Source organism: Chiloscyllium plagiosum, unplaced genomic scaffold (assembly GCF_037043375.1).
Source record: "Chiloscyllium plagiosum isolate Xiang-an unplaced genomic scaffold, Cpla_swu_hap1 HiC_scaffold_12, whole genome shotgun sequence".
In the NCBI taxonomy this organism is placed as follows: domain Eukaryota; kingdom Metazoa; phylum Chordata; class Chondrichthyes; order Orectolobiformes; family Hemiscylliidae; genus Chiloscyllium; species Chiloscyllium plagiosum.
The window spans coordinates 107,604,137-107,630,520 of NW_028270150.1; the positions used below are offsets into that span (position 1 = coordinate 107,604,137).

The window sequence follows — 26,384 nt, forward strand, 5'->3', positions numbered from 1 at the left end:
AAATTCAACAGTTCAAATAAATAGCTGATTGTAAGCTGTAAATAACAGGAGGTCCCACCCTGATTCTATATACAGGTACAAGGGGATTGAAGGTGGAGGTTGTCATGGAGATTGTTTCCCTTGGCTTGATAATCAGCATACGATCAATAAAACTGGCATTTCGAGATATATGGATGATCTAATGGGCAATCTATGGGTTACTCCACAAAGTGCAGGACATTGTGAAGATTGGTTGAATTTGATGCATCAGCAATGATCAGGTGTGATTATCAATTCGCGGGAGATTTTCCCTGCCAACTGTTCACTTCAAATTATTTGGCCTAGCTCTGAAGTTCATAGAATCACTTCAGTGTCGAAGCAACCCATCACGTCCACATTGATCCTCTGAACAGAATCTCACCCAGATCCACCCTATCCCTGTAACCCTGCATTTCACATGGCTGACCCACATAAGCCTATAAACCCCTGGGCACTATGGGCAATTTAGCATGGCCAAACCACCTAACCGCACATCTTTGGACTATGGGAGGAAACTGGAGCACCTGGAGGAAACCCACGCAGACACGGGAAGAATGTGCATACTCCACACAGATGGTCACCCAAGGGCAGAATTAAATTTGGGTCCTACCACTGAGAGGCAGCAGTGCTAACCAATGAGCCACCATGCTGCCCTAAATTGGCTTTCTACCTGGGCTGTTTCTGGATTAGAGGTGCTGGAAGAGCACAGCAGTTCAGGCAGCATCCGAGGAGCAGTAAAATCGACGTTTCGGGCAATAGCCCTTCATCAGGAATAAAGGCAGAGAGCCTGAAGCGTGGAGAGATAAGTTAGGAGGAGGGTGGGGGTGGGGAGAAAGTAGCATAGAGTACAATAGGTGAGTGGGGGAGGGGATGAAGGTGATAGGTCAGGGAGGAGGGTGGAGTGGATAGGTGGAAAAGAAGATAGGCAGGTAGGACAAGTCATGGGGACAGTGCTGAGCTGGAAGTTTGGAACGAAGGTGAGGTGGGGGAAGGGGAAATGAGGAAATAGTGCGGTGAGGAAGGCATATGGCGTACTGGCTTTTATTGGTAGAGGAATTGAGTTCCGGAGTCCTGAGGTCATGATGCAGTTGTATAAGACTCTGGTACGGCCGCATCTGGAATATTGTGTGCAGTTTTGGTCGCCATACTATAGGAAGGATGTGGAGGCATTGGAACGGGTGCAGAGGAGGTTTACCAGGATGTTGCCTGGTATGGAAGGAAAATCGTATGAGGAAAGACTGAGGCACTTGGGGCTGTTTTCACTAGAGAAAAGAAGGTTTAGGGGTGACTTGATTGAGGTGTACAAGATGATTAGGGGGTTAGATAGGGTCGACAGTATGAACCTTTTCCCGCGTATTGAGTCGGGTATTACAAGGGGGCATAGCTTTAAATTAAGGGGGGGTAGATATAGGACTGATGTTAGGGGTAGGTTCTTCACTCAGCGAGTCGTTAGTTCATGGAATGCCCTGCCAGTAACAGTGGTGGACTCTCCCTCTTTATGGGCATTTAAGAGGGCATTGGATAGGTATATGGAGGATAGTGGGTTAGTGTAGTTTAGGTGGGCTTGGATCGGCGCAACATCGAGGGCCCAAGGGCCTGTACTGCGCTGTATTCTTCTATGTTCTATGTTCTATGAAACTGTTGAAGGCCACATTGATGCCCTGGGTTGAAGTGTTCCGAGGCGGAAGAGGAGGCGTTTTTCCTCCAGGCGTCTGGTGGTGAGGGAGCGGTGGTGAAGGAGGCCCAGGACCTCCATGTCCACGGCAGAGTGGAAGGGGGAGTTGAAATGTTGGGCCACAGGGGGGTGTGGTTGATTGGTGCGGGTGTCCCGGAGATGTTCCCTAAAGCGCTCTGCTAGGAGGCATCCAGTCTCCCCAATGTAGAGGAGACCGTATCGGGAGCAACGGATACAATAAATGATATTAGTGGATGTGCAGGTAAAACTTTGATGGATGTGGAAGGCTCCTTTAGGGCCTTGGATAGAGGTGAGGGAGGAGGTGTGGGCGCAGGTTTTGCAGTTCCTGCGGTGGCAGGGCAAAGTGCCAGGATGGGAGGGTGGGTTGTAGGGGGGCGTGGACCTGACCAGGTAGTCACGGAGGGAACGGTCTTTGCGGAAGGTGGAAAGGGGTGGGGAGGGAAATATATTCCCGGTGGTGGGGTCTTTTTGAAGGTGGCAGAAATGTCGATAGGATGATTTGGTTTATGCGAAGGTTGGTAGGGTGGAAGGTGAGCACCAGGGGCGTTCTGTCCTTGTTACGGTTGGTGAAAAACCAACACATTCCACCCTGACTTTAAATTTACCTGGATCATCTCTGACACCTCCCTCCCCTTCCTGGACCTCTCCATCTCCATTAATGATGACCGACTTGACACTGACATTTTTAGGATGCCTCCTAGCAGAGCGCTTTAGGGAACATCTCCGGGACACCTGCACCAATCAACCACACCCCCCTGTGGCCCAACATTTCAACTCCCCCTTCCACTCTGCCGTGGACATGGAGGTCCTGGGCCTCCTTCACCACCGCTCCCTCACCACCAGACGCCTGGAGGAAAAACGCCTCCTCTTCCGCCTCGGAACACTTCAACCCAGGGCATCAATGTGGCATTCAACAGTTTCCTCATTTCCCCTTCCCCCACCTCACCTTCGTTCCAAACTTCCAGCTCAGCATTGTCCCCATGACTTGTCCTACCTGCCTATCTTCTTTTCCACCTATCCACTCCACCCTCCTCCCTGACCTCTCCATCTCCATTAATGATGACCGACTTGACACCGACTCCCACAGCTACCTAGATTACACCTCTTCCCACCCTACCTCTTGCAAAAATGCCATCCAGTATTCCCAATTCCTCCGCCTCTGCTGTATCTGCTCCCAGGAGGACCAGTTCCACCACAGAACACACCAGATGGCCTCCTTCTTTAGAGACCGCAATTTCCCTTCCCACATGGTTAAAGATTCCCTCCAACACATCTCGTCCACATCCTGCACCTCTGCCCTCAGACCCCACCCCTCCAACCGTAACAAGGACAGAACGCCCCTGGTGCTCACCTTCCACCCTACCAACCTTCGTATAAACCAAATCATCCGCCGACAATTCCGCCACCTCCAAAAAGACCCCACTACCAGGGATATATTTCCCTCACCACCCCTTTCCACCTTCTGCAAAGACCGTTCCCTCCGTGACTACCTGGTCAGGTCCACGCCCCCCCTACAACCCACCCTCCCATCCTGGCACCTTGCCCTGCCATCGCAGGAACTGCAAAACCTGCGCCCACACCTCCTCCCTCACCTCCATCCAAGGCCCTAAAGGAGCCTTCCACATCCAAAGTTTTACCTGCACATCCACCAATATCATTTATTGTATCCGTTGCTCCCGATGCGGTCTCCTCTACATTGGGGAGACTGGACGCCTCCTAGCAGAGCGCTTTAGGGAACATCTCCAGGACACCCGCACCAATCAACCACACCGCCCTGTGGCCCAACATTTCAACTCCCCCTCCCACTCTGCCAAGGACATGGAGGTCCTGGGCCTCCTTCACTGCCGCTCCCTCACCACCAGACGCCTGGAGGAAGACTTTAACCCCAGGGCATCAATGTGGCCTTCAACAGTTTCCTCATTTCCCCTTTCCCCACCTCACCCTCGTTCCAGACTTCCAGCTCAGCACTGTCCCCATGATTTGTCCTACCTGCCTATCTTCTTTTCCACCTATCCACTCCACCCTCCTCCCTGACCTATCACCTTCATCCCCTCCCCCACTCACCTATTGTACTCTATGCTACTTTCTCCCCCACCCTCCTCTAGCTTATCTCTCCATGCTTCAGGCTCTCTGCCTTTATTCCTGATGAAGGGCTTTTGCCCGAAACGTCAATTTTACTGCTCCTCGGATGCTGCCCGAATTGCTGTGCTCTTCCAGCACCACTAATCCAGAATCTGGTTTCCAGCATCTGCAGTCATTGTTTTTACCTTGTTGATTTCTACCTGGGCTATAAAGCTATACAAATAGTACGGCTACAAGAGCAGGTCTGAGGATAGGAATCCTGCAGCGAATAATTCACCTGAGTCCCCAGAACCTGTCCACAATCCAGAAGGCAAAAGTCAGGAGTGTGTTGTGAGATGCAGGGTGAGAGATTTATATCTATTTTAATATCAGTTAAGTTTAGATGTTTGAATTTTTATATGTGGATTTTTCTGTGTGTCTGAAGGAGCTTAATGATTAACGTGTAAGTATTTGTGTAGTCATGGTGATTTCTTATAGAGAAACTTGATAGAGATGAAGATCAGAACTAATGGATGTCTGTGCACATTACTTCTCAGTTTCCAATTTGTAAGGTAAATAATTGTGTATCAGCTATGCTATTAAAAATGTCTAGACTTTAAGCTTAGGAGAAAGCACCCATCACTTGAAAATAAGGTTTGGTTCAGCTTGAGGCAGGTCTGGAAAAGTACTTGGAAGAAGATAGACATGCACAGCCGTGCTCCCAAGAAAGGGAGAAGATAGTAAAAAAAACAGATTATATTACAGCAATGAGCTGAGTAATAGTTCCAGACCAGGAGTGTCTAAATAAAACCTTTTAGAAGATTATTTGAACCTGGAATATATAAACTTAGGAGTATGAAAGCCCCAAGAAAAGGCCATACAGACTGGATATTGAAATTGCAGTTAAATTAAATGTATTGGAGAGTTAGAGGGATTCTTCTCTCATGCGAGTGCTGCACTGGGGTGCTTTCAGGATCGGTAAAGGTATATTTTGGGATTTCATTTTACTGTACATGTCAACAACTCTAAAATTGTGTTGTTTAATTGGTTTGAGTCTATTCTATCATCTTTTGTGAAATTACAAAAACTTAGTTTTAATAATGAGACTTATCGTGTTTCAGTCAGAATCTGCCTCATGATCTTCCAGCCAGATTTCAGTCTGGGATTGGACATTTCCAAAAACATCAGCTGGGATCACGACAGTTGCCCACTTGCCTGGAAGGGTGTTGATCTAATAACTTGACATCATTGAGGACAAAGCAGCCCGCTTGATTGGGTACCCCATTGCCTTCAACATCCACTCCCTCCACCAACAATGCTCAGTTATAGCTCACTACCAATATCCACAAGATGCACTGCAAAAATTCTACCAAGACAGCACCTTCTAAACCCATGTCCACTTCCATCTGGAAGGGCAAGTACAGGAGCTACATGGGAACATCCCACAGGTAAGTTTCCCTCCAAACCACTCGCCATCCTGTCCTGGAAATGTATCATCATTTCTTCAATGTTGCTGGGTCAAAATCCTAGAAACTCCCTCCCTAACCCAAACTAAATAGGCTTCCACAGTCCAAGATGGCAGCTCAGCACTATGTTATCCAGAGAAATCAGGGATGGCCAATAAACACTAGTCTAGCCAGCAATGCTCATAACCTGCAAACAAATTACAAAAACCTCTTACCTAATTGCATGGGAGTCAAGTTGATTGGACCAAGCCTGTTAGCTTCCTTCCACTTCCTCAGATCCTCCAGTTCCTTGTTTGCCACTAGAAGAGACGAACAGTGTTAACCTGTGGCTCATAGCACAAGCCAGATAAAACAGCACGTCACGATTTACTGGATAGAGACGACAGGCTGGCCTGTGGCTTCTGCTCACTATAATCCTCATTGCCACAATTTGACTTTGCAATTTTTGCTAACGTGAATTAAAACGATTCAGAACTAGTCATTGCTGGAGAACTCTGTACGCTCAGCAGGTTGAAGATCTGGAAGAGATTACAGGAATATAGGGAAGGCAGAGGCCTTGGAGGGATTGGACTGGAGCATAAGAGTGACAGTGAGAGTGAGAATTTTAAATGTGAGGTGCTTACTGGACTGGGGACCACAATGGTGTTGGGGAACCCAGATCTGCTGAGAGTTGGGACAAAGAAAGCAGCAGTTTATACACTGAAGTACACAATGGAAAGCCTGCCAGCACAGGACTGGTGTCTGGAAAGGACTAAAACACGAAGCACCAGGCTAATTGAATTAAAAATAAAAATTTGTTTATAAACACCATATCTGTTTCTTAAATACTTACTCATTTGCAGACGTGATCGCCTGCTCTCAATTGGTGTAACCACTGAATATCCTTCTCTGCTGTAATTTAAAAGGGACAAACATTATTTGTAAGTTCAACCTCAGGGCATCTCCAAGGCTTCTAAAATGCTTTGATGGTTGAAGAAGTGGAAGCTGTTTAACAATTAGAAATTTTTTGACAAATTCATGTTAGTTCTGTGCTCACTCGAACGTGATTTATAAACATTTTGTATTTATTAAGTATTCTTTCCCACAATATCTGTGGATTCAAGCTTTTGTACTGCTGAAATTTAGCAATGTAGAATAAATTGTTTGCTGATTTGATGGTTAATAGGGTGAACTGCCTCAGAGCGGTATCACCGAGGGCTGCATTTGACCAAAGGTGTCATGTGTGGATTTTCTGTGAGCTCTAGTAAGTGTTTGCACTCAATTCCCCGTATACCACACCCCAATGGCCCATCACGAGGCCATTTCTTCTCTCTTGCCACAGATGTAAGCGCTCGTCATTGCCAGAACTTCCCGGGATCCTCTGAGCCTCAGCGAAGCTGTGCAGGGAGCACACGATGGACATAAAGGGACTGGTTGTCTGAGGTGCATTTGTTTTAATGCAAGAAGTGTCGTCGGCAAGGCAGATGAACTGAGGGATTGGATTAGTACCTGGGAGTATGATGTTATTGCTATTACTGAAACTTGGTTGAGGGAAGGGCATGATTGGCAACTAAATATCCCAGGGAGAAAGTGAGGACTGTAGATGCTGGAGATCAGAGTCGAGTGTGTGTGGTGCTGGAAAATTACAGCAGGTCAGGCAGCAACCAAGGAGCAGGAGAATCAATGCTGCCTGACCTGCTGTGCTTTTCCAGCACTACACTCTCAACCAAATATCTCAGGATAACGATGCTTCAGGCAGGATAGAGAGGGAGGTAAAAATGGTGGAGGAGTTGTATTACTGGTCAGGGAGGATATCACAGCTGTGCTGAAGGAGGGCACTGTGGAGGACTCGAGCAGTGAGGCAAAATGGACAGAGCTCAGAAAGAGGAAGGGTGTGGTAACAATGTTGGGGCTGTACTACAGGCCTCCCAACAGCGAGTGTGAGATGGAGGTACAAATATGCAAACAAATTATGGAAAGATGTAGGAGCAACAGGGTGGTGGTGACAGGAGCTTTTAATTTTCCCAACATTGACGGAGATTTACTTAGTGTTCGAGGTCTAGATGGAGCAGAATTTGTCAGGACCATCCAGGAGGGTTTTCTAGAGCAGTATGTAAATAGTCCAACTCGGGAAGGGGCCAGACTGGACCTGGTGGTTGAGGCTTCAACAGGGGATTACTTTGAGAGTAGTGATCACCATTCTGTAAGTTTTAGAATACCCCTGGACAAAGACAAGATTGGGGGAAGGCGGGTAATGTAGATTGGCAGCAGCTGTTTGTAGGTAAATCCACATTCAATATGTGGGAGGCTTTTAAAGAGAGGTTGATTAGAGTGCTGGAGAGACAAGTGCCTGTGAAAATGAGGGATAGAAATGGCAAGATTAAGGAACCATGGATGACTGGTGAAATTGAGAGACTAGCTAGGAGGAAAAAGGAAGAGTACATAAGGTCTGGGTGAATGAAGACAGACAAAGCTTTGGAAGAATATCAGGAATGTAGGACCAATCTGAAATTAGAAATTAAGAGGGCAAAAAGGGTTAAAGAAAGTCCCAAAGCCTTTTATTCATATATAAGGAGCAAGAGGGTAACTAGAGAAAGGGTTGGCCCACTCAAGGACACAGGAGGGAATTTATGGGTGAGATTCTTAATGAATACTTTGTACTGGTATTCAATGATGAGAGGGACATGATGGATGTTGAGGTTAGGAATAGGTGTTTGGTTACTCTAGGTCAAGTTGGCAAACGGAGGGAGGAAGTGTTGGATATTCTAAACGCATTAAGGTGGAGATGTCCCCAGGTCCAGATGGGATCTATCCCAGGTAACTGAGGGAAGCGAGAGAGGAAATAACTGGGGCCTTAACAGATGTCTTTGCAGCATCCTTGAACATGGGTGAGGAGCTGGAGGACTGGAGAATTGCAAATGTTGTTCCCTTGTTGAAGAAGGGGAGCAGGGATAATCCAGGTAACTATAGACTGGTGAACCTGACATCAATGGTAGGAAAGCTGCTGGAGAAGATATGGAGGGATATGATCTAATCCCATTTGGAAGAAAATAGGCAGTGACAGGAAACATTGTTTTGTGCAGGGAAGGTCATATCTTACCAACCTAATAGAATTTTTTGAGGAAGTGACAAACTTGATTGATGAGGGAAGGGCTGTAGATGTCATGTACATGGACTTTAGGTAAGGCGTTTAGTAAGGTTCCCCATGGTAGACTGATGAAGAAGGTGAAGTCACATGGGGTCTGGGGTGTACTAGCTAGATGGATAGAGAACTGGCTGAGCAACAGGAGACAGAGAGTAGTAGTGGAAGGGAGTTTCTCAAAATGGAGAACAATGGTGTTCTGCAGGGATCCATGCTGGGACCACTGTTGTTTATGATATACATACATGATTTGGAGGAAGGTATAGGTGGTCTGATTAGCAGGTTTGCAAATGACACTAAAATTGGTGGAGGGGACTGTCAGGGAATACAGCAGAATATGGATAGATTGGAGAGTTGGGCAGAGAAATGCCAGATGGAGTTGAATAGATTCAGATTGTTTTCATTTGAAAGATGGAGGTTGAGGGGAGACCTGATCGAGGTATACAAAATCATGAGAGGTACAGAGAAGGTGGACAACAAGATGTTTTCCGCAGACTGGGGGACTTAATTACTAAAGGTCATGAGTTCAAAGTGAGAGGGGAAAAGTTTAAGGGAGATATGAGTGGAAAGTTCTTTACACAGTGTGTGGTGGGATGTCTAGAACACGTTGCCAGCAGAGGTGGTAGGGGCGGTAACAATAGCGTCGCTCAAGATGTACCTGCTCCTCTGATGCTGCCTGACCTGCTGTGCTTTTCCAGCACCACTCTAACCCAGATACATGAATGTGCAGGGAGCAGAGGGATATAGGCCTTTCGAAAATAGGCAGCAGGTTTAGATAGAGGATCTGGATCGGTACAGGCTTGGAGGGTTGAAGGGCCTGTTCCTGTGCTGTAATGTTCTTTGTTTTAATCTACTGTAACATCAGCCATGAGCTGCAGTTCATTATTGCATTGATGCCCTTGAGATGGCCAACAGAAGCAAGTTGGTGATAAAATTTGCTGACAGGACCTAAGGTCCTGGTTGATGGCATGGTAGGGAGAAAAGGGACATCCTCTTCCCTCAGGACCACCAAATTAGACAATGGCACCAGATTCCACTGGTCGGGGCTGAGGTTGCATCCATTCCTCATTCCAGAGGACTATCTCGCAATGCCACTTGGTCATTGACCTTCTGTACTCTTCAAGAGCCAATGCCACACTCCTCTGTGATACCTCAAACTTACATGCTGCTCCCGCACCACCTCCCAGCAAATATTCTGCTCTCTCCCTCAGATTATTACCTGCAGCATCTTCCCTCACTCGTTCACACCTGACAGAGTGTGTGGGTAAGAGGGGGAGAAAGATAAACAAAAACTGAACAAGAGTGAGCAACCGAGAGAACATACATACAGACCCAACTCGGCCGCCCACTCACATCTGCACTAACAGCTGTGCTCACCACTTTCATTTCATGCAGTCTGATTCCAGGAGAAAAAGCAATCCACAATGGCAAAGAGAGAGCCAATACGAGAGGTGGGATGTCCAACATTCAACTTCTCTCTGTATATGAGGACCCTTGCCCTAGTGGGAGAGGATTGTGACTGCTCATGTGGTATTGCTGTGACCTCCACATACCAGTAACCAAGTAGGACTCAATGTTGTGCTGCTCTCCCATTTCCGCCATTGAAACGTATTATAAGTGTTAAGATGGCTATGAATAAGAATAACTCAGGACCTTGTGCAAGGAACTGAACTGGGGAAGCAGTCAGTATTAGGCAGGAGCCCGGGAGTATTAATTGGGAGGAACGGTTATCAGGCAAATCCATATTTGACATCTCGAAATTAAAGACCCCGCTGGTGATAGTTCAGGACCAGCATGTTCCAATAAGGAGGAAGGACAAGGATAGCAAGGTAAGGGAGCCTTGGATAGTGAGGGAAGATGTAAGTTTAGTCAAAAGAGAAAAAGAAGGTTTAGGAAGCTAAAATTGGACAGACCCCGTGAGGAATATAAGGAAAACAGGAAAGTACTCAAGCAGGGAATTAGGAAAGCAAGAAGGGGCCATGAAATGACCTTGGCAAGTAGGGTCTCAGAGAACTCCAAGGCATTCTATACACACATTAAAATCAAGAGGATAATTAGGGAGACGGTAGGACCATTCAAGTGTAAAGGAGGGAACTTGTGCAGGGGATGTGGGTGAGATCCTAAATGAATACTTTGTGTCAGTATTCGGCCAGGAGAAGGATATGGAGGATAAAGAAGTTTTGTGTGGAGCATGCTAATATGTTCAGGCATTTTGTGATCAAGAAAGAAATGGTGTTGGATCTCTTGAAGAGCATTAAGGTAGAGAAGTCCCCAGGGTCAGATAGTATCTATCCCAGGTGGAAACCAGACAGGCGCTACGACAACGGATCAATGGACACTGCACAACAATCGCCAGATAGGAACCTTCCCTCCCAGTGAGGCAGCACTTCAGTAGTCAAGGACATTCAGCCTTGGATTTTAGGGTAAATGTCCTCCAAGGTGGACTTTGGGGTACACAACAATACAGTGTAGCCAAGCCATGTTCAGTACTCATGAGGACAGCCTCAACCGGGATCTTGAGGTCATGTTGCACTGCAGGTGAAATCACCACACTATATGCTCACACTCACATAGCCCTTCTCTCACACATACACACACTCTGTCAGATGCACAGATTCCCTCCCACTCATACACACTTTCTCTTCCCTCACATATATACACACTTCCCCCTCTCTCACACGCTCATATAAATCTGTGGTGTGAATTTGCATTAGCGGATTTGTATTTGCAGGTACAGTATATTTTGTTCAAATAACACAATTTTTAGACAATGTTACATTTATAAACTCCTACTTTGGAAATAAAAGAAACAGACATACTCCAAACAATACCCCATGTCTAAAATACATTGTCTGACTCGAGGTGACACCTCCTTTATACTGATAACACCTTAAATTGTCTCAGGGCAGAGACTTGAAAGAAATTCTGGCATTTGCATGTTAAATCAATCAAAACCTGCACCTCCATTCTAACTGATTCAAGATATAAGAGCCATCTTAGGTGGGTTCAGTTCACCTGCATGAATTGTATGAGCCTGTGATCTTGTCCTTATAAATTCTGTATCTAAGGTCTTCCTCTCTAACACCTGAATAAGGAGCAGCACTCTGAATGTTGGTGTTTTCAAATAAATCCAATGAACTATAACCTGGTGTTGTGTGAGTTTTGATCTTGTCTCTTGAAGAAACCAGCTCCTCAGGACATCATCGCCTTCTGAGGAAGAAGCCACAGTAATCTCAGCTCTTAACAAGCATGAATTACATAGAAAACATTCCGTTTAAACAGGAGTTCCTGGTCTCAGCAACATCAAAATATCGATCTTGTTCCTTTCATCACTTCCATCACACTGCCCCATAAGCTGAGACTTCTAACTGAAACTTGTTTCCTCGAGTTTCATTTCCTTTGCTGGTCACTGCTTACCTAATACTCCTACATTAGCAAAACAGGGTTTATTATTTAGTATGTCAGCCTTAGTGATAAATTGCCAACTTCCCAAGATTACTTTTACAACCAGAAATTCCCTTCATTGTGAGGTCATTTGCATAATGGAGACAGGGTGTGTCAGTGAACTTTATAACCATTTGTTCACACGTGGCTTGCACCAACATGACTAGGCTGAATCACCTTTCTTTTCCATTTGTGCCTTTCTTGTATAATAATGCCACAATCCGTGCACAAGACATCAACTAGAGTTGGATTTATCTGCTCAAAATATTTGTCAATACTTCCTTCCATGACTATGCCAAAGTAGTCACAGTTCAAGAACACTAGGTATAAAATAAATTACATTCAACACTCATCTGTCAGTTTCATTCGCTTGTTCTGATAGCGTTTCATTCCCTCATTCTTAGAATCTCAAAATCTTCAACAGAGTCGAACACTGCCACCTATATGGAATCACAGTGCTTTGGTTCTCTTAACATACCAACCTCCTGCCTTTTTCCTCATATCCCTGCTCACCATTTCTATCCAAATAACCACTAGTGCCCTCAAGTGTCTCAATAAAACCTGCCTCCACCACATTTCCAGGCAGCGCATTACTTAACCCTGTCTCCACCACTGTCCCAGTGCACGGACACTGGGATCCACCTACTATTCCCTTCCCCATCTTTACACATCACAATGGCATCAAACATACCATTAGCCAATTGAGTGTTTGATACGATCATACAGACACGCTGCCATGTTTTGTTTTTACCCCCAGGCTTATTCTATTCATAATACACAGAATATAGAATTGTACAACACAATAACGGGCCCTTCAGCCCATGATATTGTACTGAACATAACACCAAAGAAACTAATCCCTTCTCCCTGCCGTTAGTTCATGTCCCTCCATTCCTTGCACATTCACAAGCTTATTTAAAAATCCCTAAATGCTCCAATTGTATCTGCCTCCACCAGCACCCCTGGCAGTGCATTCCAGACTCCTATAACTGTGTAAAAAAAAAAGAATTGCCCCTCACATCTCCTTTGAATTTTACCCCTCTAACCTGGGGACCTATCCACCTTGATGCTCTTCAAGATATCCAACATCTCTTCTTTCTTGATCTCAAAATGCCATACCACATCAGCATGCTCCACACATATCTCACTATCCTCCTGGGTGAATACAGATGCAAAGTACTCATTTAGGGTTTCACTTACATTCTCTGCCTCCAAGCACAAGTTCCCTCTTTTATCCCTACCATCTCCCTAGTTATTGTCTTGTTTTTCACGTGTGTATAGAATGCCTTGGAGTTCTCTGTGACCCTACTTGCCAAAGTCATTTCATGCCCCTTCTTGCTTTCCTAATTCCCTGCTTGAGTACTTTCCTGTTTTCCTTCTATTCCTCATGGGCACTGTCTGCGTTTAGCTTCCTAAGCCTTGTATATGCTTCTTCTTACTTCTTGAGTAAATTCACGACCTCCCTTGTTATCCAAGGTTCCCTTACCTTGCCAGTTTAGTAACTTCCCACAAGGACTTATCTTGGTTATAGCTATCTTAAAAACTTAAGGATTTTGTAATCACTGTTACCAAAATGCTCTCCCACTGAAAGATCATTCACCTGGCTCATTAGCCAATACAAGGACCAGGATGGTCCCTCCTCTAGTTGGACTCTCCACATACTGTTTCAAGAAACCCTCTTGGAAACACTTACATTCCACCCCATCTAAGCCTCTTGCTCTGAGGGAGTCCCTGTCACCATTGGGGAAGTTAAGGTCACCCACTATGACAACTGTGTTTTTATTGCACCTTTCCATAATCTGCCGACATCAATCGCTCATTGGCTGTTGGGGACCTATAGTATAATCCTATCAGTGATGACTCCCATATTATTTCTGAACTCTACCCATATTATCTCATTGGATGATACCTCCTCTCTGAGTGTAGATGTAACTTTCTTCCTGATTAGTAATGGAACTCCACCACCTCTTTTACCTTCCTCTCTATCTCGCCTAAAACAATAAAACCCTGAAATGCTGAGCAGCCAGTCCTGTCCCTCTCTCATCCAAGTTTTTGCAATGGCCACAACAGCCTTGTCCCATGTACGGTTTCCTCCCACAGTCTAAAAGATGTGCAGGTCAGGTGAATTGGCCATGCTAAATTGCCCCTAGTGTTAGGTAAGGGGTAAATGTAGGGGTATGGGTGGGTTGCGCTTTGGCGGGGCGGTGTGGACTTGTTGGGCCGAAGGGCCTGTTTCCACACTGTAAGTAATCTAATCTAATCAAAGGATGGGATGACGTCAAACAACCTTATGGGAGCCAGAGATAGGCATTTGTCACGGACAAGGCCGGATAAACAGAAGTTGTGGGATCAGTCTTAGGGAAATGAGTGACGTAAGTGGGGGGGGGGAGGGGAGGTGTGCAAACAATGAAATAAGAAAAACATATGTAGGGACTCAAATTATATAAATATCGAGCGTTTGTCGAATTCGGTGTGTTTTGTCCCTGCCTTGTGACATCACACCCACTTGCAAGTGTACAATAAATGATACTGCTGAGTCAGATTTTTGTCTCGGACTGAAATTATTGAAGTGAGTGAGCTTTGTTTCTCACAATTGGGGGCTGGCCAGGATTTTCTTCCATCGCCGGGGGGAGTGTCTGGCCTTGGACACTGGGAAGACGCGTCCCGTTCCCCATTGAGGAGCGGTCTCGTGTCTCGGTTTGGTCTGCTCCCTTGGGCGACTGGTACGAATCCCACGAGAGAGACATCTGAATCAGACAGTGATGGGAGGTTGATAGACAATACGGCAAAAAGGGGCCAGGCAACTCTGTGCACAGACCAAGGTAAGAAAATTGACTTTTAAGTATTGCCTTGGTGGCCGGGATTGAGTTTTAGTAGTTAATAAGGGACTAGCGAAGGAACTCAATATGGATTGTGCTGTGGGTAAGGAAAAAGCCTCCGGGAAAACAAAGTAAGGAAAAGGCAATGGAAATGGAGGCGGGGTCCCTTACAACATACCTCCGGAAAGTCCTTTGGGCAGGATGTTGTGGAATTGGCAAAATAACACTTGTACAAGGGAGAAAGATGATTAAATATTGTTGCTTTGTATGGACTAAGGAATCCATTCTTCGTTCCGCTGTCTTCTGGCCAAAGTACAGATCGGACGAAGACTGGGTTTGTAAATATCTGAATATATATGTCAATGTGAGAGAGAGAGAGAGAGAGAGAGAATGAAAAGAGCTGTACAGCTGGTAGGAAGTTTAACCCTTTGTAATTTGGTTTGAGTGAACAGTTGTTTGTTGGTGATTGAATGTTTGTGTTTTATTCCCTGGAGCTTGTGTTCCAGGACTGTTTTGAATCTGATTTTTATTATGGAAACTTAACATGATTTCTTTTAAGGTTAGGGATTCTATCGAGATTATGAAGACAAAAAAAAGAATGATAACTCCTGTTCTTTTTACAGATCATGACTGCCTTACTATCAGTTTCTAACTAGTCTCTTAACTTTACATAAAAGCAATTTATGGAGGACAGTTGAAGTTTCAGTTCAACATTAGATTGTAGTAAAAGCAAAATTGTATGGTTAATATCTGTGACCTTGGATTCAGCCATCGTTCATGCATTAGAAGTTTTTTTAAACTTGAATAGACAAATTCTTTTAAGGCAAGCTCTGATTATTTTACGACTTATAGTATTGTAATTGAGCAATGATTGGTCAGGACTATTTAAGAAAACTAATTTTGGATCTAAATTAAAGGACCAAAACTGGGAAATTACAGTGAATTTCAAAATTGGGAACTGTATGCATTTTGCATTTTAAATATTAAATACTGAAGAAATGAACGTACATATATAAATATATTTATAAGTTAGGAACAGGCTTTAAAGGTTAGTCAAGCATGAATTGATGAATTGGTGTTTGAAGTTATGGGGAGCTAGAAATATTGCAATATTTCTTTAAAAAGAAAAAGGGGAAGAATGTAACGACTTATCCCCTTTGGGAGGTACCAATAGGGGATAAGTAAGTGCCCCCCTCACCAGTGGGAATGTCAGAACATTCAAAAAGGAAATGAAGGTCCTGGTTGAGGATCCAGTGGGGTTGTCTGAACAAACTGATCAATTTCTGGGGCCCAGTCTGTATACCTGGGCTGAGGTAATGTCTATTTTGAATATACCATTTACTGGGGAAGAAAGGGGACTTATACGAGGAGCTGCCATTAAAATATGGGACAGGGAATACCCGATTGGAGATGGGGATGCTGGACAGGGAGAGGTGAAGTTTCCCCTCAGAGACCGCCAGTGGGAAAACCAAAACCCGAAGCATAGAGAAGAAATTAGGGAATTGAAAGACCTGATTCTAAAAGGAATAAGAGAGGCAGTTCCAAAGTCACAGAATTTGACTAAAGCCTTTGAAGTTTATCAGGAGAAAGATGAGACTCCCTCAGCTTTCTTGCTAAGATTAAGGGACGCAATGCGGAAATATTCTGGAATGAACCCTGAGGACCCAGTGGCACAGGGTCTTTTGAAAGTACATTTTGTGACAAAAGCATGGCCAGACATACAGAGAAAGATACAGAAGATAGAAGGATGGAGTGAAAAACCATTAGATGAATTGTTGAGAGAGGCACAGAAAGTGTTTGTAAAGAGGGAGGATGAGAGACAAAAACAGAAGGCGAAAATGATGGTAGCTACGGTTGATGAGGTAGTTAAGAAAAGAATGGAACCAATAGTGAGCAACCGGAGCGGCAGGTGGCAGCATGTAGGACAGAGAGGAAAGGGGAGAGGGAGAGGACATGGGGGAGCATTTGATAGAGGGTTTGGGCGACAGGGGTAGAGATGGACGTCTCCACAGGCAGGATGCTATTATTGCGGAAAGATAGGGCATTTTAAGCAGGAGTGTCCTGATCTACAAAGGGAAGAAAGGGGAATTCCGCTTATGAATTTTGATGAAGAATAGGGGTGTCAGGGGTTCCTGCCCTCGGGGGCCCACCAGGAACCCTTGATAAACTTGAAGGTGGGACCCTGTAGGGAAGAGGCAGTCTTCCCAGTAGATACGGGGGCAGCACGGTCATCGCTGAATTTTAAACCAAAGAAAGCAGAAATGTCAACACGATCAATTACTGTTTCGGGGGTAAAAGGGGAAGGATTTACTGTTCCGGTATTTGAACCTATGATGATAGAAGGTCCTAAGGATAGGGTCACAGGGGAACTGCTGTATATCCCTGATATAGGAAGTAACTTACTGGGGAGAGACTTAATTATCCTCTTAGGACTGGAGATTGAAATTCAGGAAAAAGAATTAGTTGTACAACTGGCAATGTTGACAGAGGATGTGGAAAGAGAGATAGACCCTATTTTATGGGCTAGAGAAGGGAATCGTGGATAACTACAGATCCCTCCCCTTTTAATAACTTTAAAATGGGAAGGGGACGTTGTCTGTGAGCGACAATACCCTATTTCCATAGAAGGTAAATGAGGACTACAGCCAGTAATTGAGGGACTGATTAGAGATGGACTGTAGGAGCCATGTATGTCTCCTTATAATACCCCAATTCTACCAGTGCGGAAATCCGATGGAACTTATCAGTTAGTGCAGAATTTGAGAACATTAAATTGAATAGTACAGATCAGGCATCCAGTGGTGCCAAACCCCTATATGTTGTCAAATAAGATCCCTCATGATTACAGATGGTTTAGTGTGATAGATTTAAAGGATGCCTTTTGGGCTTGTCCCTTGGCGGAGGAAAGATTTGGGACTATCCCTCTATGAAATCTTATATGGATTACCTTATCTGGGAACGAATGGAGAATTGCCAATTCCCGAAACTAAAGATTTGTTTTTAAAGAAGTATATACTGGGCTTGTCCTCCTCTTTGTCTTTCCTCAGGAAACAGGGTTTATTGGCACAGACTCCGCCCCTTGAATTCACTGTTCACCCCATCCGCCGGGAGATTGGGTCTTAGTAAAATCATGGACAGAGACTAAATTGCAGCTGGACTGGGAAGGGCCGTACCAGGCTCTTTTGACTACCGAAACGGCAATAAGGACGGCGGAGAAAGGCTGGACTCATTACACTCGGATCAAAGGGCCAGTGGACCCTCCAGTTGAGGAAGAAGTCTGGACAGCCGAATCAACGCAAGACCCGCTAAAACTCAGACTAAAGAGACTTTGAGTAACTGACTATACAGTGGCGACGCGAGCGCGGGATTATTTCAGTAAGATTGTATATTAAGTCTTTTTGAGCTTCAGCATGATGATTAGAATACTGGGAATGCTTAGAGTTATGATGCAAGCCCTCTTAGTATTGGGATTTTGTCAAATATCATTTTCATATGTATAATTAATGGTTCCTGAGTCTGATAATCCACAAGTAATAGATGCTGATGCATGCAGTTTAGTAAATTGTGGGGATGTAGCTAATCAGAGACAGTACCGCAGCTCTGAGATACATCTTAAGTCCTATGGGGATGGCCTCGGGGATGGTACTTGGTATAATGGTCTCGTCACAGTACACCGGGCCCCCTTCCGACCAGCTCGCTATTGTCTCGATAAAAAGTGTAACCCAATATACCTGACAATAAGGAAAACCACATGGCACGAAGCAATTGGGGGGGGGGGGGGGGGGGAAACCTATGAGATACAATTAAATTAAAGCAAATGGGAAGGATTTTGTGGGCTGTTGTTTTCGAATTAGTGTAGGACAGGGAAAATGGATAGAATTACTGGGTAATGAGATACAACCCTTCACCCCTCCCGATGATCCTAAAGTAGTAAAAATTACAGAGGTAAAAGACAGTCCAATTACGTAAAAAAGACTTGAAACAGACCATCGAAATAGAAACTGGGTATGGGGATGCAAATGCCTGGGTTGAATGGGTAAAGTATACTGTAAAAAGTCTGAACAAAAGCAATTGCTATGGATCTGCCTCCAGTAGGCCAGTGGCCCAGGTGGTTCCCTTTCCGCTCGGGTGGAAGCGAGACAGGAAGGGCATGAAATGTATGATAGCCCTGTACCAGGATGAGACTGCATGGAATGATAGGAATTGTACCTCCCTATCTCTGATGTTCCCTCCCTTGGAGGAGAAAGATGTAAAAGTCCCCCCCACATTTTCCGCCGCAGTTGGAAATCACACGTCGTGTGTGCGCAGGCAAGGTACAAGTCGGTCGAGAGATTTGGGGAGTTGAAATTATGTACAGAGATTAAGAATGTTACCGAAATGGAGAAGGGAGGGAACTACTCAGCACTAAAGGTTCCCCGAGCGGATCTGTGGTGGTACTGTGGAGGAAAAATATTGAGACCCACGCTACCTCCGGATTGGAGAGGGATATGTGCAATTGTACAATTGGCAATTCCATTTACCTTGGCATTTGAGAAGGAAAAGGGGAAGGGGTAAGAGATTACTGTTAGATACTTCTTTCGATGACAGGATTTATCTCGACTCGGTAGGAGTCCCTAGGGGAGTACCTGATGAATTCAAGGCTCGTAACCAGATTGCAGCAGGCTTTGAGTCAGCTCTCTTTTGGTGGGTAACGATAAATAAAAATGTAGATTGGATAAATTACATTTTCTATAATCAACAGCGATTTATAAATTATACAAGTGATGCTGTTAAAAGAATATCAGAACAGCTTGATGCGACAAGTAGGATGGCATGGGAAAACAGAATAGCCCTTGATATGATTTTAGCAGAAAAAGGGAGTGTGTGTGATGTTAGGAGGAAGCTGTTGTACCTTATTCCTAATAATACTGCACCTGATGGTTCAATTACTCGGGCCTTACGGGGATTAACTACTTTAGCAGAGGAACTGGCTGAGAATCCCGGAGTAGACACATCTCTCATGGGATGGCTTGAATCCTGGTTTGGAAAATGGAAGGGGGTGGTGGTTTCTATCCTTACTTCCCTGATAGTAGTAGTCGGGGTATTAGTGGCCATTGGCTGTTGTATCATACCCTGTATACGAGGGCTCACCCAAAGACTGATTGAAACAGCCTTGATGAAACAGATGCCCCTAAGAGGGAATCAGACAGAGGAACTTTATCGACTAAATAATGAGGAGATGAGAGAAACCAAGATGGATGAAATCTCTGGAATGAAGCTTGCGAATTTTGGGAACGATGTTTAAAAAAGAGAGACAAAAATGCAGAAGATAACAAATGGTAATTAAAAGAAAAAGGGGAAATTGTGGGATATAGGTGAATTAATGTTATTTCTGCAATTATAAGTTCTGATGCAGAATAAATGAATTCACATTAGTTTGGGATTGTTTCGGCCGAGAGCTGAATTAGCAAGAATGAGGAAATATATAATCCGTTAAAAATGGTATGTCAGCATGAGACGTGATTACAAAACAATGGTAGAAATACAGGCACTAGATAAAATGCTGTGAAGAGAGGCAGTAGGTTTCCCACTTGTACAGAGACACAGGAACAAACCCCAATTAAAAGGGCTTAGTGATAAGATGCTGTGAGGGGCAGCGCAGATGGAGGGAGTAGATAATGGTAAGCAAAGGATGGGATGACGTCAAACAACCTTATGGGAGCCAGAGATAGACATTTGTCGGCACGGCGGCACGGTGGCACAGTGGTTAGCACTGCTGCCTCACAGCGCCAGAGACTCGGGTTCAATTCCTGCCTCATGCGACTGACTGTGTGGAGTTTGCACATTCTCGCCGTGTCTGCGTGGGTTTCCTCCGGGTGCTCTGGTTCCTCCCACAGTCCAAAAATGTGCAGGTCAGGTGAATTGGCCATGCTAAATTGCCCCTAATGTTAGGTAAGGGGTAAATGTACGGGCATGGGTGGGTTATGCTTCGGCGGGTCGGTGTGGACTTGTTGGGCCGAAGGGCCTGTTTCCACACTGTAATCTAATCTAATCTAATCTAATTTGTCACTGACAAGGCCGGATAAACAGAAGTTGTGGGATCAGTCTTAGGGAAATGAGTGACGCGGGGGGGGCAAACAATGAAATAAGGAAAACATATGTAGGGACTCAAATTATATAAATATCGAGCGTTTGTCGAATTCGGTGTGTTTTGTCCCTGCCTTGTGACATCACACCCATTGCAAGTGTACAATAAATGATACTGCTGAGTCAGATTTTTGTCTCGGACTGAAATTATTGAAGTGAGTGAGCTTTGTTTCTCACAAAGGTATTAGTTTATGAAGAGACGTTGATCCTCTCCTCATTTTTCTAAACTCCAATGAGAGGCGACCATATTGAAATATCCAATATTCTTTCCGGGCTTGGCCGGGTAGATGCGGAAACTCCCCTGTGGGGCAGGCTAGGACCAGAGGGCATAATCTCAGGATAAGTGGTCACACATTTAAGACAGAGATGAGGAGGACCTTCCTCTCAACGGATGGCGAATCCTTTCTGCGGAGGGCAATTAAAGCTGGACTATTAATAATATTCAGGGCTGAAATAGGTGTTTAACCGGTGAGTCCGATTTTTTTTTTAAATCAGGGATTATGGGGAAATTCGGAATTGAAGATGATCAGATCAAGCAAGTCTGACTGAACGGTGCTGAATTCAGATTTAATGTGCTGAATAGCTTAATGCAGCTACTACTTCTCATAGTGAAAGACTGTTATCTGGAGGAAAAAAATGATACATCAGCCAATCTGAATGCCCCAGTCACATACTCCCTCCCTCGTCAACAACTACAGCGTTGGTCTTTACCATTTCACACCGAGGACCTCAATCCCACAGGAAACGAAACTGAAAGTAGCTTCGTCGGTTCAGTTCTCCCTTTATATAAATTCACAGACAACGACAAAGTTTAATGTAAACTTTGTGTTGGTGTTGTCTGTTTTGCTGTAGATTGCAACAGTTAACTATTTTATGAATGCAATCCAATAATAGTCCCAGAAGGAATATTCGGACCCACAAGGCACGCTGTTGCGTGTGCCCTCTCCGAATGAACCAGTCTTACTAGTAAACTCATAGCTGTCCTTACTGTTGAGCTTGGTGGCTGTCCGCCGGTGTCTGCTGGTCTCCAAGCTGCTGTTCCACGTCCCCTGGCTCATTCTCCGGGTTGTTGTAGGGTTCTTGAATGGCTGCAACTCGCTGCTGTGTCGGAGGAACTCTCCTGGTTTGTGACATGCTCCTGTCCGTGTGTGTGTGTGAGTGAGAGAGAGAGAGAGTTGGCACTCTCCTCACTAAACAACAAGCTAGCAAAAAACTGACAGCAAACCAGGAAAGAGCCTTCCGAAAACAGTCAGTGCCCTGACCCTGAGATGAAAAGAGTGGGAGGGGCAATGTACCAGCTATGCTGGGAGTTTCCCTATCCTGTGGGGCCACAACACCTGGTAGAATTTGAATTCAATTAATAAGATCTGAAATTAAATAATATGGATTCATTAATTAGAAATAACAGTTAGTCTTACTGATAGTGACCATAATAACTGCCATTGGGAAAACAAACCCATCTAGTTCACTAATATCCTTCAGTGAAATCTGCCATCCTTATCCACTCTGGCCTACATAGGACTCCACATCCACAGCAATGCAGTAGACTCTTGACTGCCCTCTGAAATGGCCAAGTGAGTCACTCAGTTGTACTTTTTAGCTCTTCATCAGTGACATTCCATCAAAGACCAGAGAACATTAAGGGATAAAAAAAACTGTTGCTAATTTTCCCCAACTCGCTTTGCAACTGTAACAAGACTGTATTACTTTCACACTCCCCTTTCAATAAAGCTGAGTATTCCATTAGCCTTCCAAATTGCTCGCTGTAACTTGCAAACTAACAGTGTGATTCATATTTTATTAAATAATTCACAGTTTACAAAACAATTAACATTTACAGCTGTTTACAGAGAAACAGCAATCTTACAAGGGAGGGGAATGGCCAAGCTAGGCCCCCAACCCTAACGTTCAACCAGATTTCAGGGAAATGAGGACAAACCTCAGATCCCAGTTTCAATCATTACAAAACAGTATAAATGATATAAGACAGTCCAATTACGTAAGAAACAGTGTATACATACAGACTCCCAGAAAAGCCAGTAAGCCCCCCCTGTCCCTCCCACCTTCCGGTCACTCTAAGGCAGCCCCTACGCTTAGAGTGATTCATGTCGCTGGTCACCTAGACCCCTCTGTACCACAGCATTCTGCAGTCCTCGCCATTTAAATAATATGCTATTTTTCTTACTGCCAAAGCAGATCAAATCATATTTTCCCACATTATACTCCTGTCAGTTTTTTGCCCACTCACGTAAAGTATAAATGTAATATTCTACTTAAATCTTAAAACCTGAAATCATTTCTAAGCAAATTTTAAGTGAATTCACTTTCTGTGAATTAAGGCAACTTAGCTGGATACAACCACAACTGTCATGCATGTTGGGGCTTTAAGTTTAAGGGAGATTTAAGAACAGAGGATGTTGATGAATTCTTTACATTCTCTTGCTGTGTGAGTCTAAACACTCCATATTTCGATGCATGTGTCCTTGTTGCAGCATTACAATGATAGTTGCTGCTACGACTGAATATTGGTGTTGGAGGGACTGAATATTTGTGGATGTGATGCCATTCAAGTAAACCAATATATCCTAATGGTGTCAAGCTTCTGAACATGTGCTGTCTGGATGGTGGACAAGCCTTGGGAGTCAGAAAGTGAGTTACTCACCGCTGGATTCCTAACCTTTTTAGTGTCTTCATGGCTCTATTTATATGGCTAATTCAGCTCAGTTTCTAGTCAATGGTAATCCCTGGGATGCTTCTTGTACAGGAGCCAATGTTGGGGCGGCACGGTGGCTCAGTGGTTAGCACTGCTGCCTCACAGCGCCAGGGACCCGGGTTCAATTCCTGTCTTGGGCATCTGTCTGTGTGGAGTTTGCACATTTTCCCTGTGTCTGCGTGGGTTTCCTCCCACAAGACAGGTGAATTGGCCATGCTAAATTGCCCATAGTGTTCAGTGCAGGGGTAAATATAGGGGAATGGGTCTGGGTGGGTTGCTTTTCGGAGGGTCGGTGTGGACTTGTTGGGCTGAAGGGCCTGTTTCCAAACAGTAGTTAAACTAATCTAGTAATGCCATTGAAAGACATGGGGAAATGGTTAGGTTTTAAGGATTTCCAAAAACTAACAATCCTCCAAAAGAAAAACATTTCCCTCATCTCTGACTATCTCTTATTGTTAAACTATGATCCCGCATTCTAAATTCTTACCCAGTCAAGTCGCCTAGGGATTTTATATGTTTCAATTTAGTCACCTCTGACTCATAGAGTCTTAGAGTCATAGAGATATACAGCATGGAAACAGACCCTTCGGTCCAACCTGTCCATGCTGACCAGATATCCCAACCCAATCTAGTACCACCTGCCAGCACCCGGCCCATATCCCTCCAAATCCTTCCTATTCATATACCCATCCAAATGCCTTTTAAATGTTGCAATTGTACCAGCCTCCACCACTGCCTCTGGCAGCTCATTCCATACACGTACCACCCTGTGCGTGAAAACGTTGCCCCTTAGGTCTCTCTTATATCTTTCCCCTCTCACCCTAAACCTATGCCCTCTAGTTCTGGACTCCCCGACCCCAGGGAAAAGACTTTGTCTATTCACCCTCATGATTTTGTAAACCTCTATAAGGTCACCCCTCAGCCTCCGACGCTCCAGGGAAAATAGCCCCAGCCTGTTCAGCCTCTCCCTATAGCTCAAATCCTCCAACACTGGCAACATCCTTGTAAATCTTTTCTGAACCCTTTCAAGTTTCACAACATCTTTCCACTGGGAAGGAGACCGGAATTGCACGCAATATTCCAACAGTGGCCTCACCAATGTCCTGTGCAGCCGCAACATAACCTCCCAACTCCTTTACTCAATACTCTGACCAATAAAGGGAAGCATACCAAACGCCTTCTTCACTATCCTATCAACCTGTGACTCCACTTTCAAGAGCTATGAACCTGCACTCAGAGTTCTCTTTGCTCCGCAACATTCCCTAGGACCTTACCATTAAGTGAATAAGTCCTGCTAAGATTTGCTTTCCCAAATTACAGCACCTCGCATTTATCTGAATTAAACTCCATCTACCACTTCTCAGCCCATTGGCCCATCTGATCAAGACTCTTCCAAGTTCCAAGGACACAGATCTAACTTGTCCAAGCTTTCCTCAGAAGACAACTCCCTCATTCCAGGTATTAGTGCAGTAAACGTCTGTACTGCTTCCAATGCATTAGCATCCCTCTGTAAGTACAATGACCAGTAATGTACACAGTACACCAGATACAGTGTCACCAATGCTCTGCATAACTGAAGCATAACCTCCCCCTCCACTATTCAATTCTGCTCACAATAAAACAGGACATTCTGTTAGCTTTCCTTATTACCCCCTGTATCTGTTTATTAATCTTCTGTGATTTATGCAGTAGGACCCCAAATCCCTCTGCATCTCAAAGCTCTGTAATCTCTCACTATTTAGATAATATGCTCCTTTTATATTCTTTCTGCCAAAATTAATAATTTCAGACTTTCCCACATTGTACACCATTTGCCAGATCTTTGCCCACTCATTTAAGCTCTCTATATCCCTTTGTAGTCTCTTTGTATCATCTTCACATCTCACTTTTCTACCTCACTTGGAGGTCGCCACTGATGATGTTACCAAGCCAGGTAATGAAACGTCTGGATATCAAACCTACAGCTCAGTGAGCAAACCTGCACCCTAAACCTTTCTACCTAAGTTTGCAGCATCAGCAAATTTAGCTACCATACCTTTAGTCCCTTCTTACAAATTGTTCTTCTCCAGCCAGAGTCTAATCACTTGTAATAAATAATTATTATTTAATGAAACAAAGAACTGAATATCTCCTGAGGATTGGAAACAAAAACAGAAAGTGTTTGAGAAACTCAGCAGGTCGTTAAGCATCGTGCAAAGAAAGCAGAGCTAATGTTTTGAGTCAAGTAACTTTTTCTTGAACATAATAATTCTTATTCAGTACAGAAACCCAAACTAGATTTTTCTATCAACCTTGCTCTGAGTATCAGTTAAATTGGTGTACTTGGGTACTTTAAACAAGTTTTAACATTTGTTTAACTCTGGAAATAGTGGGGCTCAATTTATAATATGCTATCCCAGAGTTTTGTAACATATCCAGTAGCAGAATGGATCGTCCCAGATGGGGTGGGGTGTGGTGGTGAGAGGCAACTCCCCAGGCATACTTCTGGCCTCATGAGGAAACGTAGGACAGCCTGGTGGCTATTCTTCCTAGAGCAGCGTAAATTGACAGGGCCCATGATAAAGGTGCATATCATTATGAGGCATATATATAAGTTGAATAGGAAGGGACCTTTTCATTTTATAGGGGGAGGGAGGCAATAACAAGGGGAAAATAGGTTTACACTAAGAGATAGAAGACTAAAAGGAGAATTGAGGAGAAATATTTTCACCCAGAAGGTGTAGGGAGCTAAAAGAGTGCCTGAGTCAGAAACTCTCTGAACATTTCGGCACTATTTAGATATTGACTTGTGTTGCCATAGTCTTCAGGGCTATGGGTCAAGAGCTAAAAATGCAGTGTCATAACAATTTTCAAGCCTCAATATGGTATTGTGTTGAAGATGTGAACATGATGGACCGTATGTCCTCTTTCTGTGCTGTAA

The 26,384-nt window shown here is 44.4% G+C and overlaps 2 protein-coding genes across 3 annotated transcripts in view; one reads left to right on the forward strand and one right to left on the reverse strand.

Annotated features, from left to right (window-relative positions):
• epsti1 (epithelial stromal interaction 1) overlaps positions 1 to 26,384 on the reverse strand; it is a 101,126-nt gene that overhangs the window by 42,776 nt on the left and 31,966 nt on the right. Inside the window, exons 1-3 of one of the 2 annotated variants that reach the window (XM_043694422.2) lie at positions 21,740 to 21,996; positions 6,074 to 6,132; positions 5,457 to 5,540 (exon numbers count right to left, since the gene is read on the reverse strand). In XM_043694422.2, coding sequence (XP_043550357.2) covers positions 5,457 to 5,540; positions 6,074 to 6,132; positions 21,740 to 21,885 — 289 coding nt within the window. In that variant the 5' untranslated portion in view covers positions 21,886 to 21,996. Of the gene's footprint in view, positions 1 to 5,456; positions 5,541 to 6,073; positions 6,133 to 21,739; positions 21,997 to 26,384 lie in introns of those variants that run through there. The other variant, XM_043694425.2, reaches the window with a different exon arrangement.
• The window catches only part of LOC122551876 (uncharacterized), a 29,555-nt gene continuing 24,335 nt past the window's right edge, over positions 21,165 to 26,384 (forward strand). The window contains exon 1 of the mRNA XM_087993175.1: positions 21,165 to 21,219. The gene's annotated coding sequence lies outside the window, so the exon portion shown is untranslated. The remainder of the gene's footprint in view (positions 21,220 to 26,384) is intronic.